The sequence below is a fragment of the Conger conger genome, chromosome 1, assembly GCF_963514075.1.
Source record: "Conger conger chromosome 1, fConCon1.1, whole genome shotgun sequence".
In the NCBI taxonomy this organism is placed as follows: domain Eukaryota; kingdom Metazoa; phylum Chordata; class Actinopteri; order Anguilliformes; family Congridae; genus Conger; species Conger conger.
Window position 1 is genome coordinate 60883060 of NC_083760.1, and position 19577 is coordinate 60902636.

Here is a 19577-nt window from a genome sequence, read left to right on the forward strand (position 1 = left end):
ATTATTTGGGCATTAGCTCGACTATATTGCTTAATTTGGCATTAGCTGACTCTTACAGGGAGTCTGGATTGACAGGCCATAGAGTAGTACAGAGCCTAAGGAGTTGGGATGAAGCCCAAGGATGCAGCACTGCTGTTGGTATATAGAGGTTGGTTATGTTGTTGTGCAGGTAGGTGATACTGGCTGTGGTCTGTTTTCTTTTTCACAGACGTTCTTCAGATGATGGGTCGGGCGGGCAGGCCGCAGTTCGATGACCAGGGCAAAGCTGTCATCCTTGTACATGACATCAAGAAAGATTTCTACAAGAAGTTTCTGTATGAACCTTTCCCTGTGGAGTCCAGGTCAGTCTGAGCCCTAATGTTCTGGTGAAGTTCACATACAGTGCAATCTGAGTAAGTCAGTCAGAGACATAGCCAACAAACGACTTGGTAGACCACGGAAGACCAGTGTAGCGGATGACAGAAGAATCATTTGAATGGAGATCCCTTTGTAATTGTTCAACAGCTCAAGGACACTCTGCAGGATGTAGGCGTAGATGTTTCATAGACGACCATCAAGTGGAATACCTACTCCAGCATTTTTTATTTATTTTTTATTTATTTATTTTTTACCTTTATTTTACCAGGAAATGGTAAAGCATAGCATAATAAGACATAGTAAGAGGGTTCACCACAAGATGCAAACACCTGGCAAGCCTCAAGAAAAGAATGGCCCGGTTACTGTTTGCAAAAACATACATTCAAAAACCTGTTCTGGACCACAGTGTTACAGAGCCCCCAATTGGGAAACATGGTGGATGTAGTTTTATGGATTGGGCATGTATGGCTGCCACTGGCTCACTTCTGTTCATGGATAATGTCACTACTCACAGCAGCAGCAGGATGAATGCCAAAGTATACAGAAACATATTGTTTGCTGCGATCCAAGCAAATTCATCAAAACTGATTTATCTTGCAGCAGGACAATGATCCAAAACATACAGCCAAAGCAATCATGGAGCTTTTTTGGGCCAAAAAGTAGAATGTTCTTGAATGGCCAAGTCAGTCATCTGACCTCAATCCAATTGAGTGTGTATTTCACTTGCTGAAGACCAGACAGGAGGCAAATAGCCCCCAAAACAAGCAGGAGCTGAAGAGAGCAGCAGTACAGGCCGGGTAGAGCGTCAATAGGGAAGATGGGCTGTAGAGTTCAGGCAGTCATTGATAGCACAGGATTTGCAATATTGCATATGATGACATTATTTTAGTTTGTGTTCATTTGTCCAAATAATTGGTCCCCTAAAATGTGGGGGACTATATTTAAAAAGGGCTGTAATTCACACACGATTCACCCAATATGAATGTAATAACCCACGTTGTGATTGTTTTATTTCAACTGTTTGTTTGCTGGAGCACAGAGTGAAAACAATAAAAAAAAGCCCTGCCCAAATGCACTGTATGTATTTGTGTGTGTCTGTGTGTGTATTTATGCGTCTCTCTGTGTTTTTGCATTTGCCATTTTAACACTGACTCTTCTGTTGATGTCCCTCAGTCTCTTGGGCGTGCTGGCGGACCATTTGAACGCAGAGATTGCCGCGGGAACCATCGCTTCAAAGCAGGACGCCATGGACTACATCACCTGGACGTACTTCTTCCGCCGGCTGGTCATGAACCCCAGGTACAGCTCACCCTGGTCACATGATGCTGGTGCTGGAATGTGTGAATAGAGGATCCTGGTGGTGAGGCAAGGCTGTACGTCAGAGTTCTGTGCGTTCTGTCGCCACGTACCTGGGCTTGTCTTTGTTTGCGCATTTGCCTCAGTGTTTGTTAAGGCCCGGACACACCAAACCGACGGTCGGCGTCGGAGTCCCCGGAGCCGTCGATGAGAGAATCGCCGTCGGAGCCCTCCAAAACACGCCGACGGAGTGTCGGCGTGCGGGACACACCGGAAAGACTCGGCCGACAGGGCGCCACCGATGTCCGACGGCCGACCGTCGGTTTGGTGTGTCCGGGCCTTTAGTCAGCAGTCAATGAATATATAAAATAGGGCCATGCATTTTTAAAACAGGTTTGTGTTTCTGTATGTGTGTGTGTGTGTGTGTGTGTGTGTGTGTGTGTGTGTGTGTGTGTGTGTGTGTGTGTGTGTGTCGGCTTGCGTATGTGTGTGTTTACTTCTATTTATGTAGCCTTACTGTGTAGAACTCTCCAGTTTACACACAGCTGGCACATGGAGACAGACAGACAGACAGCCAGACAGACAGATGGCCTCAGCACAGACAGGTGCTGGCTGTGCAGCCAATGTAGCTCACCCCAGTCATACCTGCTGACAGTGAGGAGACAGGCAGAGATCAGTGAGGCTCGCTTTCTAAAGCTCCCCCAGAATAACAACAACCGCAGCTGAGTTAAAATAAGGCGCGGAGTAAGTGGATATTTGTTGTGGTGCACTATAATGTAACATAACGACCGTGCGCTAATTAGAAGCATGTTGTTACCCAGCTTTTACTCAGCGGCTAAACTCCCTGTTTATAGTTTATTTTATTCGGTTGTGTATTTTCAGCAGAAACCAAATGTTTTTTTTAGTTTGTTTTTTTATATACAGGCTTAATCTTTATTTAACACATGCGCCATTTGAGACCACAGCTAAGCATTTAATTTGATATCATGGATTTCCTTTTTTTGTATAACCACAGACACACACACAGGGACACAGACAGACACATAATCCAATGTATCTAGGAACATTTGTGGAAGGTATGTCATTTGCATATGTATTTTGGTTGATATTGTTGGCTCGTGGATGTTTCCCCTCCTCAGCCATTGAACTCTGTAGCCCTTACAAAGTGTCTGTTGACTTCACAGTGGTTTCCTCACTGCGGATTTGTCCTTGCCGGGCTGTGCCAGACAGTGTCCAAGTAACGTGGCACACCAACCCACTTCCTAATGATTCATTTGACTGTGCTCGGGCATATTCAGTGAATTAAAAATCTGAAAACCCTTCTCCTGTTCTGTCCCTTTTTGCTGATATATGACTTTTAATGCTTAAAAATTATTGCCCAACTGAGGCGGCCTTACAAAGACGGATTCATTCTTTTTTTTTTTTAAATGACTTGACAGACAGAGAACCTTCAGTTCTGTGACTGTGATAATATTTGTAATAATTCTGTTATGTATTTATTTCATTCATTTAGGGTTGCCATAGCAAAGAATGCTGAATCTCTCTCATATAATGTGTATGTTTTATATACAGTGGGCTCCAGATTAACTGCCGCCCCTGACTGGCAATGCACAAGAAATTGTCAAGCATTACAAGAAAATATTTCATGCTGTTATCTGTGCCAGAGGTGGATGCACCAAGTCCTAAACCAGGGGTGCCAATAATGATGAAATCTTGATTTCGGTGCAATCTTCTTCTTTTTTTTTTTTTAAAGATATTTTTTAGGCCTTTTTTCAGCTTTATTGGACAGTATATAGTATAGAGAGACAGGAAGAATGGGAGTGAAAGAGAGGGAAAGACGTGCAACAAATGTCAGACGGTCGGATTCGAACCGCCGCAATGAGAATGCGGTCAGTGTTCTACAGGCTGTGCCACCATTCGGTGCAATCTTAATTTTTATTAATTGAATGTTTCATTTTGGTTGGTTCCATTGAATTACAGTATTTTTCACAAGTCGGCATTTTGAGTTAATAAGTGTATTATTAATAATGATATATTTTTAAGTATTTTTGTGCATTACTTGACAGGGGTGCAAAAAATGATGTGGCCCATTGTATATATTTATTAGGTAGAACTGTACACCAGCTTGTTAATGCATATATTTGATCAGCCAATCATGTGGCAGCAACTAAATGCATAAAAGAATGCAGATATGATCAAGAGGTTCTGCTGTTGTGTTGGTAAAGAGAGAGGTCAGATGAGAAGGGCCAGTCTGGTCAAAGCTGAAAGGAAGCTGACGGTAGCACAATTAATTAACCATGCATTACAACAGTGGTATGCAGAAGAGCATCTCTGAACACACAATGCCGCTAATCTCTAAGTAGGCTACAGCAGTCTAAAAAATATATACCTAATAAAGTGCTCATTGAGTGTATGTGTGTGTGTATCCAGCTTTACTTTGTACAACTTAGTTTGTTCTGAACTTCTTTTATTTCTTAGTGCAGTCCTCCCTCCTTTGTTACTGAGACTGATTAGTCTTATCTTTTCAGATGTTAGGGTTTACAGTGATGTAAGTTCACCCCCCGCCCTCAGTCCCAGCATTTTTCAGGCAAAACAGACATCTGCTTCGGGTTGCAGAGCATTCCAGAAGACCTGCCATCTCCACGCCTGTCAGCTCGCGTTTAACACTTCAGCCTTCCCAGGGCTGTTGCATCACACGAATGTGTCGAACGTCCGGGTGTCCCACAACCTTACCCCGTCCTCATGACGTCTCCTACCCAGTGTATCCGAGGAGCGGGCGACACTATCGCTCGCCTGCCCTTCCAGCCGCCCGTTCCCGCTGTCCCTTCCCTCCGCCTGTTCCCGCTAGCTTTGAGAGCGCCCCGCTGCAGCGGTCACCTTGAAGCTGGGCGGCTAATCGTTCCATGCGCTCACTCGTTTGAACCGCCACAGAGCCGCTTTTCACAAGGCAGCAAAACCTCCCCAGGGGGCAGTAAGGCGTCAGAGGCGAATGTCAGTAACATATGGATGGTGATGCGTTTAACGATAACACCCAAACTCTTACCAGCCCCCCCCCCTCCCTTTAAGCAAAATACCTCCATTTACATGAAAAACTGTTAATGCAGCTGGTTTTCTCTTTTATCCTGTAGATCATTACAGCCGTTCCCGCCCGAAAGTCGTTAGAGTTTTTGCAGGAACTGCGCCGTGTGGACGCGTTGAGTTATGACGATATTATGAATACTTAACATAATTTAGCATGGAGTGTTTTGTCAGAATCGCCCCACCTCCACCATTTTCTAAATAGCCTTTTAATATTTGTTCCCCTCAATCTTACCCAGAAGCACCAAGGCGGTGTCGATGGCGGTGAAAGATAAAGATAATGATGTGTTGTTACGGGGGCTGAGCTGTGAAGCATTACCCACCGGGGGCCCCTGCGCCCCGGGCCCCGGTGGCCCCGTTAATGAATGGTTCCTCCAGGACGTTTAGCAGCCTCTCGCCCCAGCAGCGGGGCCCATTAGCCCAGGACGGCCTCTGACGCCCCCCCCCCCTTCCCTCCGCCCCTTCCTCCCCCGGGATGTGTAATCACCGTGTTCCAACAGCCCCTGCGCTCTCCCCCCTCCCCCCTCCCCCCCCCCTCGCCCTCGTCGCGGGACCATTACCGTCATTAAACAACTCGCCACCTGTTAACTGCCTTGTAAATATTCAGGCCCGCGTGTGAGGGAGGCTCCAGTGTGCCCCTCCCCTCTCCCCCCTGCTGGCCCCCAGCCCCGGCCCAGTAAATTAGCCACACTGGCAGGTCCATCTGTGGACAACCAGCGGGTCCACAGCTGTAAACAAGTGCATTGTTGGAAGGTATTGAAAAGGAGAGGGGTTCTCTATTGATAGAACGTGTGGCAGGGGAGTTTGGGTGATGGGGGGAGAGGAGGGTGAGGGAAACAGAGAGAGAGAGATAGAAGGAGAGAGAGGGTGAGAGGATGAATGAGGTAAGGGTGGAGGTGACGCGACGGACCGATTCGGGAGACAGCTGGATTCTTTGAACCATGGTCTCAGCCCAATAATTTCTGAAAGAGCCCACATGAAGCATTTGAATAGACACGCCGTGCCCTCCACTAGGTGGAGCGGAGGTTATGTGATCATGTCCGCCCGTCTGTCTGTCTGTCTGTGGAATAAATGGCTTCATAAAAAATTGCCATTAATAGAATGATTTCCAGAATTAATCTACAGTGTGTGTCTAGGTATGTACTGTATATACCTGTATGAGGGATAGAGCACATCTATAATTGTATTATGCAATTATAGGTGTATTACTTGAGTGTGTTTATCAATGCATTAGAGTATGGTTACATGGACAAAGCTGGTGCAGTCAGGTTCAATCCAATCAACCAAAACAATGTATTTTTCAAATTCAATAAAAAAAATTAAAAAGTCACAAGTATTGACACCTCTGTGATTAGTACTTGCCACAGCTAGGATAATGACACTGAGCCTTCCCCAGTGGCTTTGGATAAAGTTGGAAAACATATCTGGAGCGATCTTGAATAGTTTTCTATGAATAACTTTTGAGGGAGGTTTGGCATTATTGTCTTGTTTTAATGTCCACTTACCAAGGCTGGGCCTCCTTGCTGAGGCAACCAATTTTTAGATAAAATGTCTTGGTAGTTGGAATTGACAATGCCGTTGATCTTATCAAGAGCCCCTGGACCACTGGCAGCAAAACAACTGCAAAGCATCAGTGATCCACCACTATATTTGACAGTACTGTATGGATGATGTGCTTTTTCTTGCATGCATCCCTCTGTTGATGCAAAACGTTACATTTTGGTCACATGATCTGACCATAGCACCTGGTCCCAGTCATCGTTCCAATGACGTCTGGCATTGAAGTCCAGACGCTTGAATTTGTTAGCGGCTTTGACAAAGAGCTTTTTTTGCCCAAGCCTTTTTAAAAGCTTGTTGATGTGGAGGTGGTGTTTTATTGTTTGTAGTTTTATTTTGATACTTGGTGATCCTAAGATGCAGCTGCAACAAATAGATTTCTTAGATGTAATCCTCAGGTTCTTCTTTGCCTCCCTCACCATCTTCTTCACCATATGCGAGGATATTGTTCTCGTGTCCTATTCCTGGCAAGTTTGTCACTGTTCCAGTTGTATGAACCTTTTAGAATATTGCGCTAACAGTGCTTAGTGGTGCAGTATGTTTAACTGCTCATGCGTTTTTTGTACCTGTTACCTGATTTGGGTAGGTCAACAACCATCTTCTTTTTATGGGGTAGATGGTTCTCTGGTGCCCCATGGTTGATGTGTGTTGCCTCATTTTTATAACCTGTAATTTTATAACCTGGATAATAATTGTTGACTTGACTGTGTATAACCTTCATGTGCATGTATAGGTGTGTGTACTTAAAATTGTATGACGTGTGTGTATGTAGATGTGGTAGGTGTGTGCATTACAGTATTTAACTGTTTGCCAGCTCTCTTGAGCAGGGACACAGTCGCCCTTAAAGACTTCCAGGTGCTTCCATGTTCCCCAGCACTGGTCACATATCACCGAGAGACGCAGAGGCCATCTTGGGAAACACACAAGCCAGCGGCATTCTTTTTTACGTCTTTTGTTTTTTTATATCTCTTGCATTGAATTGCGTCAAGGTCGATATCATAAACGCTGTCACGTGTCATCAGTGGAGCGCTATTGTAATTGTTTCCACGTAGGCCGGGGGAACATTACTGGTGTCTACTGTCAGGATGCTTTTAAACAGGTAGAGGCACAGCCTGTTTTCTGGAATGACCAAAGTAAGATGAACACATAGTTATTTAACTTAATAAAGGGCGCGAGGTGCCTCTCACCCCAGTTATGCGCCCCCACCCCCCATGTGGTAGCTCTTACTGCTGTGACTTGCGCATGGAAGCGATTTTTACACCACAGCTTGTCAGCTCCCTCAGTGCAGGCTGAAATCTGGGAGTAATTTTGTGATAACATTTAGTCACCCGCTGGAGGTTGAGGTGCATTTTGGTCGACGAGCCAGGGGTTCGTCAGCACTCCCCCGCCTCCGCAAAACCCTTCCCATACCCGCATCTCTCTGGCCGTGCAACTGCGACCAAAAATGTTCACACAAGCCACGTTAAACACTACAAAGTGTGCCTTCAGCCATTTAAGAAGTGTGTGAGGTCACATACCTCAGTTTGCGGTTTTTGTACTGCACGGTTGAGTAAAGGTGTGACATTGTTAAAACAACTGTGGTCAGATCCCTGCTGTGACCTGCGCGCTCAGTGATTTCCTTTCCGGACCATAAAAATCCTCATTCTTACTCTCATTCTGTTTAGTAGTTACTCCGTTTTTACATTCTACTGGGTCTAACGAAATGTATCAAATTTAATGATGTTTATTCCTAACTTTTCCCCTTACATTAATTACAAGTGTTGTTAAATCATTTAATTTCAATCCTATTTTGCCATACGTGATTCTACTACTTACTGTAGCAGATGAATGAGATTGAATGCTCTGTTGAATGAGGTGTGTGTTGTTAGGGCTGGACTGAAAACCTATAGGACAGTAGATCTTTGGGGAGCCCTGGTCTAAATTATTTCAGAGACAGGGTTATCCTCACTCCAGAAAACTTTTCAAGCTGCAATTTGTGTCCTGAATGTGAAGGACACAAATTTGTCCTGAATTTGTGTCAAAAACGAATAGTTGTTGATTAAAAAACACAGTCATCTGAGTAAAAAATGCCTCCAGTCAGTGTTGGGTACGAGTCTCCGCCCCTGATTTTCATGTTTATGACTGTTCTCCTCATGTGAACCATTGCATCCCGCTGAACTGTGGGGTTTCTTGTAAAGCGTGTGGCCCTGCCTTATCACAGGCTGTCTAGACGTGGCAGATACCCAACACCGTCAGCCATGGAGGTCTTCACTTCCCCTGGGAAGTCGCCGTTCAATAGTGCTATCGTTAGCGAGGGAATAAAATTAACGGCCCGTGACAGTGGCCGGTTTTACAGGTTATTTGTAAATCAATATCGCGTAAAACCCGCATATTTCATACCTTCCAAACCTTGGCGTCTTGTGTTTTACTGCCATGAGTTATGGCCGCCTGTTAAACACGGTCTCATTTCATGTTCCTTTTAGCAAAGTCCATAGGAGAATAGGTTTTTGGGGTGGGGGGGTGCAGGTTTGCTGAGAGATGTCACAGACAAAATTTGCTGCCTGGTTTTAAAATGCTAACTCGTCTCTAATTCCTAACTGGAGACAACCATGTCCATTGATTTCTGGGGAAGTCTAGTCTAGTTACTGTTAGCTGTAGTGTTTTGTGTTTTTTCAATGTTGCGGTTGGCCTCTTTTTTCCAGCTATTACAGCTTGGAGGACACCAGCCATGCATCCATCAACAAGTTCCTCTCTAACCTGGTGGAGAAAAGTCTGAGGGACCTGGAGTGTTCATACTGTATGGAGATTGGAGAGGTATGTGTATATGCTGTATGTGTGTGTTTATGTGTCTATAGCTGTGCATCTTGGTGTAAGCCTGGGTCTGTTTCCATGGAAATATGTATGTTTTTGTGCATATCTTTGTGTGCTTGTGTGTATATGTATTGTATTTGCTCTGGTACGTCCAAGGCCTTAGCTGCATAGAAGACTAGCTTTATCTGTACTGTATATGTATCGACAAGCTCAAGAAATAGTAACCACACACACACATATCATGCTTCACTCTTGTTATTCAATGAGCTGACTGTCATTTGCAGGGAAAGTCGCTTTGTATGGTCCACAATGGCTCTCATGCTGGTCGGCGGGGCGAGAACGGGGTTATTTGTTTGATACGGGGTTCCTGCGATGCGATTACGCTAAAGTGGACGGACGTGAGTGCGATCAGCCGAACGTGACGGAGGCTCAGCACACGCTCGGCCGTGGTTAGTCTCCGCTTCAACAGCCCTCCGACGGCAGTGTTATTCACAAGAGCGTCTCTCTCCCGCATAAGGAGACATGGATTTCTCAAATTCAATCTCCAATGATTGATATACTTTGGATTGTTTACCTTTGCCCACCATCACACGAGTATGTGGCAGGTTTGGCCATGTAGCCTTTTCAAAATGTATACATGATTGTAATTAAAATAAAACATATAATATATATCTATATTTATTTCCTAAGTAGATACTCTTATCCCAGCAAGTAATTATAGTGTTATTAATTATTATAATGAATAATTATATGGTTATTCTTCATAGGCATCAGAACTCGTCATTCCCTTCAGCAATGTCTGTAGTGTCGGTTCGCATTTTTGAGACTTACAGATCAAAACATCTGGGTGAAATCTCTGTCCATAATAAATTATGACATTTGTTTGTATATGAAAAAAAAGAATGCTTTTCATCCAGTTTTTTTTCCAAGCAACCTGTCGCACAATAACGACATTACACACAGGGCTTTATCCGGCTGTCTTTTCACCTACCGTTCTCCCACATTGCTGATTGCTAGTACCCATAATAAATTATACATTTTTATACTTAGTTCAATGGTATATATCTCCATAAATATCTTCAAGGATGTTATTGTTGGTGTTTTACTTTCATTCCCCTAAGTTATTTGAATGGTTTCTTTAAATTTCTTTCCTGGCTAACAGTAGTTTTGGCTAGCCTGGGACTAGCCTTGACATAGAACAAAAAGTGGTGACGTATATATAACGTGGGCAGCAGTGTTCACTTATTGTTCGTGAAATAATCATTTTGGTTTAAAAGTAAAAGCAGCATCAGAATTCAGTGGACCCTGTGCCAGAGAGAAATGTGTCCAGATAAAAACGTCCCGAGTATTGAACGCCGTCCTAAATCATCGACTGTGACAGAGATGGTTATATGAAACTTCCATTAATTGTTTCCGTAGAGAAATTATGCTTTGATCCGGAAATCTATATATGGGCAAAGGTTTGCTCTGCTCAGACTTCCAAGGCCTACAGCTGGAAATCGAATCCTTGAATCACTAGTCTTGCTCAGTGGTATCGGTAACAATACCGCCCCGCTTAGGATCCAATTTCATTCATGCTTGAGTAGATCCAACTCTAGGAATGATCAACTTTTGACAATGATATATGCCCTTCTCATGGCTAGAACCAACTGAAACAGACTATAGGCCACTGCTTAGTAATGTTGTGACAGCAAGGTCTTATATCTGAATATCCAAGATCCACAAGCCAGCCACGGCTTTTTGACTGTAGTGTGAGGCTCATTCCACCACTGGGGGAAAGGAGATGTGACCAGGAAGTACAGGTGTGCAGTGGCCAGGTGCCTGAGGTTGCCGAACACGGAGGTTTGGCTGGTGTGTAAGATCTGATGCTCGTTTGAAGATGTAGCCCAGTGGTCCCTTGAGCTGCCCAATAGGCTAGCAAGATTTTGAATTTAGTGCACACCTGTATCAGTAACCATTGGATGTGAGAAAGGGAGTGAAATGGTTGAGCTTAGTGAGGTTGATTCTGGTGAGCAGCATTGTGGATGAGCTGCGGAGGCCTGATGGTGGAGGCAGAGAGATCAGCGAGGAGGCGGATGCAGTAGGAACGGACCAGCACCTGGACTAAGAGCAGGGTTGAGTAAGGTGGTGAGGAAGGTTCAGATTCTCAGTTAGTTGTAAAGAAAGGTGCTTCATGCTGGAGGAGATTAATGAGAGGATATCAGGTGGTGGAGCAGTATGTGGATGGAGGGAGCAGGTAGATGGACTTTGGGATAGGAGGACTTGTGAGGTCAGCATTTAAAAGAAGAGAGAATGCAGTTAAGAGGAGAGGATACAGATTAAACAGATTCATTTTTCATTCAGTCTCAAAAATTGTTGTAGTGTCTGACAAATTATTATTCAATTATTAACTTTGGTTAACCTCTCTGTGATAGAGAGGCTACGCCTTGTTGGTGTTTCAGGCGAGTTTCCCCTCTTCTCTGTAAACCACTTTGAAATTATGCGAGGAAAGGTGCTACAGAAGTGCAATCCATTCCGATTAATTTCAGTGGAAAGGCTGCAGCGCGAGATTTTCCTTTCTCTCCAGTTATTTCAACAACCAAATAGCGAGCCTCTTGTGAGCAAAGCAATCTAGGGGGATTGTGAGGGATTAGGTGGCCTCATAAATAAGATGGCTCAGGTCCATCGAAAGCCTCACAGGTTAAGAGAAGCAATTTGAAATCAACTCGGTCTTTTATTGGTAGCCAGTAGAGCAACGCTAAAACTGGTGTAAAGTGGCTATTTATTTTTGTTTGTTTCCATTTCTCGGGATTTCAACAGTAAGTGTTTCACACATTTCACATGGCATTTATAGCAATGTTGGCAGAATCCCACACCGTAGTCATAATATAGACTTACAGGTTCGATTCATCTTTTTGAGAAAGAACGGTCTGAGCTTTTCGATGTGAGATGGAAAAACTGCAAGCAGGGAAGTACGTTTTATATCGTTCAAAAGGGCAGCCATTGGCTGATTGTAACCACCTACGATTTTTGATGTTTTAACACAGAGGTTCAGATTAATCATCTCGGCAGAGTAGTAGGCTTGACTCTCTGTGTTTAGGCTCAGAACTGTCATGTCTGTTTTATTTGTGTTCAGGAGCAGGAAATGAGACGTCATCTAAAATCTTTTCAGCCATCATCTCCAGGTCTGTAGATCTCCAGTAGATATCTCTGACACAGAGAGTGTATCTGAGTTGTGTATCATTTCCAATGAAATTAAACCCATCTGGTTAACATCTCCAAGCAACAAAATGTATAGCAAGAAGAATTCATCCCCTAAAAACCTAACTTAATGTGCTGCCATACCTAATTTGCTCCCGAGGAGTCTTCATTTAAGTTAAAAATCTTCAGCCTGTGGATAGCAAAAGCCACATTGTAAAGTAAACAACCTTGAGCATTTTATCATGACTAACTAATTGCTGGAGACTGGCGGCCATGTTGCTAGGGTTCAGCGGCGGTCCACGGACCTCTGTTTGGGAACCATGGATCTATAGCATTCATAGACCAGTGTCGAGAGATCTACCATGAGATCCGATGTGGTTTGGGTTCCCATAATGGTAAATGGTAAATGGTTGGCATTTATATAGGGCCTTCATACACACACTCGCACACCAACAGAGATTGGCTGCCATGCAAGGTACTAACCAGCTCATCAGGATCAATTGGGGGTTAGATATCTTGCTCGGGGACACTTCAACAGGCCCAGGGTGGGATCGAAGCGGCAGCCCTCCGACTGCCCGACAACTGCTCTTACCACCTGAGCCAATGTCGCCCCATAATGCTTTGTTGTACCAGGTTCTCCTGTCGGCCTTGGTGTGCGTGCTGACCAGGTGATGTCTCCTCTGTCTCCAGGACAACCAGAGCATCGAGCCCCTGACGCACGGACGAATCGCCTCATACTATTACCTCAGGCACCAGACGGTGCGCATGTTCAGGGAGAGGCTGAAGGCAGAGTGCTCGCTCCAGGACCTGCTGCTCATCCTCACGGTCAGTTTGCCCAAAACCCCTCACCGTTCTCCACAGAGCGGGTCTGATTGGGTAGTGCATCCTACATACAGGTACGCCAGCCGTGATATCAGTCAATCCATCTCTGTTTTGTATTGTAACATTTAAGCTGTGAAATTATTTGCATACACATTCACACTCAAAAATGTAAGCACACATGGACACTAACGTATGAACACACAAATGTCTGGTCATATGCATACACACACCCACATGAGCATTCAGGTACACATGCACACACACCCACACATGCACACACACACACACACACACACAAACACACAAACTATTTCTGTTCTTTCTCATATTGTCTCTTGTGGGGTACACGCTTAGGACACAGTGCTCAAGCACCTCTCCTCAGATATTTGTGAGGGGGAACAGCCAGTTTTTGCTGAAGCACAGATGGAGACTGGCGGAGGTTTTCCAGTTAAATCTTACACCGGTGATTAAACACGGATATAAAAAATGATTCTGATCTCTGAGCACCAGCAGAGAACGAGAGGGCCCCCTCCCTTTAATTCAGCCCTAAAATCTTACAGGGCCCAGTTAAAAAGATGATAGATGGATTCAGTGGAACGCCCGGCGCATTTTTTCCATCGAAAGAGGTCTTTGTCACTGGTAGCCATTTTGCATTGGAACTCCTACCCTCTGTGGGACTGGAGCCACATATTTGGGGTCCAATTTGAGCCTGGTCATCATGGGGCGACTCCTACCCTGTTCCCTGTTGAGTCACAATGACTTTTTCGTCTCCTTTACAGTCCACTTTTTACAAAAAAATGTTTGTGATGGCACACGCCTCTCTTAACACCTTTTAATTGTCAGTGTCATGCATTTTGTTGTCCTTTGCTTCCCTGAAACTGCCCCCGCGTTCAGGGTAATTACAGGTTTACTGTAATTTGAGGGGTCGCCACGGTCTTACCGTGTAATTCCACCTTTAGTCCGAGCCGTAAAGCACGGATGTTCCTGCTAATCGTTCTCCAGTTAAATCTCGCACAGGTAATTAAACATGGACATTAAACAGTGTCCACTGTTATTCTAGAATAAAAGTAAAAGGCAACATTAGGCCCTCAATCATAAATTGAAGCCAATTTCTCATGCAATTTAGATCTCAAACACAAAGTACATTAAGGGCAAGGGTGTAAAAATAGTCTGTTTTATCTTTTTAGCTGTTGGAATAGAGCCTCAGTTGACATGAAAAAACTTTTTAAATGAGTTGCGTGTACGGGTTCATGCGTTTCTGTTCACCCACTCTACTTATTTATGTCTGCAAAATAAATCTGGCAAAACAATTTAATAGTCGTATTCTTATGATATAAATACACAGGGCAAGAAATATAAATGCAACTTTTTACTGAAGAGAAAACCTGCTCTGTTGACCTCACGCAAACAGACTCACTGATCATAGTTCATCACTATGTTGATTTCTTTCACTTCTGATGGATTGTTGGGTGTCTGTGAGCCATCTTGAGAATAGACCTGTCCGTGGTGCCCTGTCTACATCAATCTTGCTATTGCCTTTCATAATTTCATAACCAGAGTTGCCATCTGTGGTTTTCTACTGTGCTGAAACACTTAGCGCTCTCCTGCCTGATCCGCCATTTTCCCTGATTTATTTCCACAACTGAATCACGGGCACCTTCACGCACGGTGACATTTCTTGGTGCTCGAAACTACCTTCCACTGTCGCGTTTTACGCATTGCTCTTGTGTTGGTTCTGCTGAATTACCTCTGAAACAGACTATGACAAAGGCTGGATGCGCCTACGTGGCTCGCCTCGCCGCGTTAAGAAACGGCTCCCATTCATTACCGCTGATGAATGGCGCTCAGAGGACGCGGCAGAATCCGCCTCTTGAGGAGAGTTTTAACAGTTATGAATTTTAAGTCGGGGAATAAACGCTGAGCTCAGCTGCGCCGAAAGTCGTCGGCTCCCGGCACTGTCGCCACGGCGACAGAACACGGCCCTTCGGAGGGCCGCGCGGTGATATAACGCCGCCGTTTAAGAAGCCTCGGACGGCGAGCGTTCGACTTTCAAAACGTGTGAATAAGTAATGGTTTGCGGGAAGCTGGTTTTAAGCCCCTGTTTGCCAGGTGAGTGAGTGCACTCCCAGCCTTCGTACCGGCTGATATAATGACTGCTCTCCCTGAATAGGTAATTATCATAGGAAGATTCTTACTGTGTGAGTTTGCATGTCCTTAATCAATTAACAGGTCTGATAAGAGAAACATGTAGCCTGTGTGTGGATGGCAGTGGAGGGTCTGACACTAATGCCTCTGATTATAATGCACAGGGGATGGGGGAGAAGCAATGAGTTTATTCATCCCCTGGGGGTGGGGGGGTGGAGGGGGGGTGCTGTGATTGCAGGGCCGGGGGGGTGGTGGGTGCAGGCGGGGGGGGGGGTATTTGCGAGTGCATCCACATGCATTTTTTCATTTTCTTTCTTTTTGTTTGCCGTTTTCTCGGATGGACTGCGCCTAGCAAACACCGATGTCTCCCATGCCTAATGCCGGTTCTGTTGCGACTGGTGGAAAATGTTGCTCCCAATTTGTGTTTCATTTTTACACTTGTTTAGCCTGTGCTCCTCCTTTCTGCCCTGCCTCGCTTCACTGGCTGCTGGTGTAGCTTACACAAGTGGCAGAGTATCCCTACAACAGTGGAGAGATTTGTATTATGTAAATTATTAATGTCATTTTGCTTCAACAATACGAGCGCTTCAAAACACCAGGCGCATTAAAATAAGACTGGAATATAATGAAAATGGATACATTCAGTCTAATGTTGCATTATAGAAACTGGCTAACATAGCGTTGTTTAAACACTTCCCTGTGAATGTGATGTGTTGGAGTTTCATGACCTAATGAAGAAGGAAAACTATAGTTATGAATGAGTTGCTCTCCTAGGCTTGTTTTATTAACCGTGCTTTGTAACAGCAGTCCCGAAGCCAGGCAGGGTTCCACACAGACTCCCGGTGTTTTGACAGCTTGGCTGAACCGGTATCGTTTGCGTTCACATCTGTGGTTCCACTGATAACAGAACTGCTCCCACTGTTGCTGTTCTCATCCATCTTGTTTACATTCACAGAGCAGAAAGATGAGATCCTTCCCTGACCCTTTTTGGTGGCGTGCTCATCTTACTTGTTGAAGATGACATTATTATTCGCTTTCCTGAGGTAAATTTTGACAGCAGAAACAAATCCCCTCGTCAGCGCATGGCCAAGCAGCCAGTCGTAGTGAGATAGGCTTGACTGCCAATCAAAAAATCGTACTTTCATACGTGGACTTGGTTACTAACTGAGGGGAGTCCGCACACGCCACACGCTCACACTGACATTCTATCAACCCTTTCCTAGTAATAGATTCATACATCTGCATACCTTATACTGTATATAGAATATGAAAAATATGTGCTCCTTGGTGTAAACTGACAGGCAGTGTGAATGTTACTCAAGTCTTGGGGTTGCAGTCACAGGTGTTGTGTGGTAGCTCTGACCTCTCTTTAACCCTGCCACCAGTCTTGAGGGAGTGTGTGCTTGCTGACCCTGGTCATTGGGAAACCATCAACCAACAACAATGTGTGGGACCTAAACATTTGAATGAGTAACCTGAGTTTCCCCTGGGGGGTTTACTGTCCTGCCTGGCGGGGGTCTTTCCTTCAGCACCCCCCCCCCCCCGCCCGTGTTATTAGTTTACCATGTTGTACCGCAACGTAGGCCCTTGTCCGGAGTTACATGCCTTGTGATACTGGAAAACACTCATGCGCTAAATTACGTTAACATATGGAACAGTACCGAGTGCCAAAGCTGGCTCTTCACTCTTCTGGTGCAGATTAAAGTCACGCCGTACCACAACATGAGTAAATGAAGCACAAGATTTTGGTAGTGTGTTTCTCTAGGGTGTCTACATTAATATAGTAACATTATTATCCAACCCCCAGGCATACCAAAATCTGCTACTTGTTGGGTAAAGTTTGTATTCCACTGTAAAAACAGTCGGAGGATGACTTTTTAACATTTTAACACACTGCATCTACATTTTTCAACCCATAAGACCCGTGATATAAATACAATTTTCAGAATATATACCAAGGCCTTAGTAAACAGTCAAAAACAGTTTATTAATACACGTTTGAGTGATTTTGAGAACGGTTGGATTTATTTGTAGATCAAATTATAAAATCTTATTCTCTCCAAAAATGTGCTAAATTATTCAGCTCACAAAAGTATGAATTTTGTGGAGCATCCTTTACTCTTTATAACCATGGTAAGTGCTCACAAGCTTCTGACGCCTCTCTATTGGAATCTTTGTCCATTCCTCATGTACAAAAGCTCCCGGCTCACAGATATTCTTCAGTTTCCATGCTGCCACTGCTTTCATTAAATCCCACAGATATTTTTGATGGGATTTAAATCCAGGGATTGAGATGGCCAACTCAAGGGCATTCCAGGACCGATCCCTGAACCAAGCTTTGGTTGACTCGGACGTATGCTTGGGATCATTGTTGTGCTGGAAAGTACAATGATCACCAAGCTTCAATGTATGCAATGAAGGTGTCTCATTCTTCCCCAAAATGAAAGAATCCATGATGCCAGTCACACGGTCAAGATCCAGCAGCAGCAAAATACCCAGACAACAGGACTGACCCACCTCCATGTTTGACCGTGGGGATGGTGTTCTTCTTGTCGAGAGCCATGCCTTTCTTACTCCAAACATACATTTTAATCTGAACACTTCTTGAAACATCTCCTAGAACTCCACTGGCCTATCCAAAGTCCTTCTAGCATATTAAAGTCGACTTTTTATGTGCTTCTTGAGTGTCGAGGTGTCCGGGCATTAAGTCCTTGCATGTTTAATGTTCTTCTTATAGTCTGCACTGATATATTTTTTTCCTGCCTTCATGGATTTTTTCAGCCGTTGTGTTGAAACGGTTGATGTCCCTTGGGGAAATGTTGCTCTTTATTCCAAGCCCAGGTAGCTTTGCTGCTGTACCCTGAGTTTTAAACTAGCATATGAAGCTGCCAACTGTGTCTCTTGGAACTTTTAGTGTCTTGGAAATCATGTAGCCATTGCTTTTTAGTGTAATTAAATAATTAATTATTTTACATGTTGTGAGAACTCCATGTTTGCTACTCAGCGTGAACACATGCATGGGCGGGATGTGTCACAGCTGAATCAAATTAAATGTCATTATAGAGTTCCCAAAGGATTAATTGCGTTTTCACACAATTATATAGTCTGACTAGTAAGAGATTTAAAAAACTGAAATATTGAATAGGTGTTGAATAATTATTACGTGGCTGTATTAAAAAAATATCCTACTACTTGGATATATTACATTATGCATTTTAATTATCATTTTGAATTTGTCACTCAATTTTTTTTGTAATTCTACGTCTTCAGAAAAGCTCACATTTTTTAATCTTTAAAGTATCCTGGGGAGTTGAATAATTCTGATTGCAACTGTATCTACATCTCATAAACGGTGAGTGGAATTTGAATTGCATTGGATGGTCAGGTTTCTCTTAATTTCATTCACTGTCTTTATTGCTCTCTCTCCCTCCCCTTTATAACCTAACCACTTAACACAGTGTTTATATAATGTACATCACACTGCTGGATTGTGGCAAATTGCATTAATGTATCCTCCGTGTACCAACGTTTATATGAGATGTGCCACAGGGTTAAACTGAGTGACAGCATCGACTTGCCGATACTTCAACTGCCACAGGCCTATTTTTATGGGGTTTCTGTGAAGCCTGAACACTTGCATAGCATTAATGGTGTATTAAGGTTGTTTGGTCCTTCTGCTTTGAAATATAGATTAATTATTCATCCAATTTTTGTCTTAGAATAGCTAAGCCTTTTTGTCACTGGTCGGGTCTATCCGAGATGTGAGGGGGGTGTGTGAGTATTATTTGTCGCTGAAAGGAAAGTTTGCATGTGGTGGCCTCTGTCCGTTGACAGCTGGGTAAACCCCACACACACACACACACACACACACACACACACACACACGTGCGCAGGCACACACACGCAGACAGGCGTGCGCACACATGTCCCACTCGAGCGCTCATCCAGGCGCCGAGAAACAAACAGCAGGCTGGCGTTTGCGGGACCACCCCCGTCGACCCCTCCTCCCTCTTCACCCCCTTTTGACTCGGCACAAAGGACCCGCAGCTACTCAATTTCCCCTAATTACTGTGGTGTGGCTGTTAATGAAGCACACTGCCATCCCCCTTTCTCTCCCCTCTCCCTCTCCCCCCTCGCTCCTCCTACCTCCTCCTCCTCTCCTGTCCCCCTCTCCGCATGCCTGTGTCCTGCGCTTTCACCTCCTTTTGTCATCTCTCTCACTTACGTGTGATTAGTCCATCAACTGTGTCTCTCCTCAATCTCAAATATATCTCTCTCCTCAATCTCAAACCTGTCTCACCTCCATCTCAAATATATCTCTCCTCAATCTCAAACCTATCTCACCTCCATCT

General features: G+C 44.3%; 1 protein-coding gene across 2 annotated transcripts in view; it reads left to right on the forward strand.

Moving 5' to 3' along the window:
- Positions 1-19577, forward strand: part of ascc3 (activating signal cointegrator 1 complex subunit 3) — a 244015-nt gene that overhangs the window by 204507 nt on the left and 19931 nt on the right. For both annotated transcript variants that reach the window (XM_061237731.1, XM_061237739.1), the window contains exons 33-36: positions 209-341; positions 1531-1656; positions 8970-9081; positions 12949-13083. In XM_061237731.1, coding sequence (XP_061093715.1) covers positions 209-341; positions 1531-1656; positions 8970-9081; positions 12949-13083 — 506 coding nt within the window. The remainder of the gene's footprint in view (positions 1-208; positions 342-1530; positions 1657-8969; positions 9082-12948; positions 13084-19577) is intronic.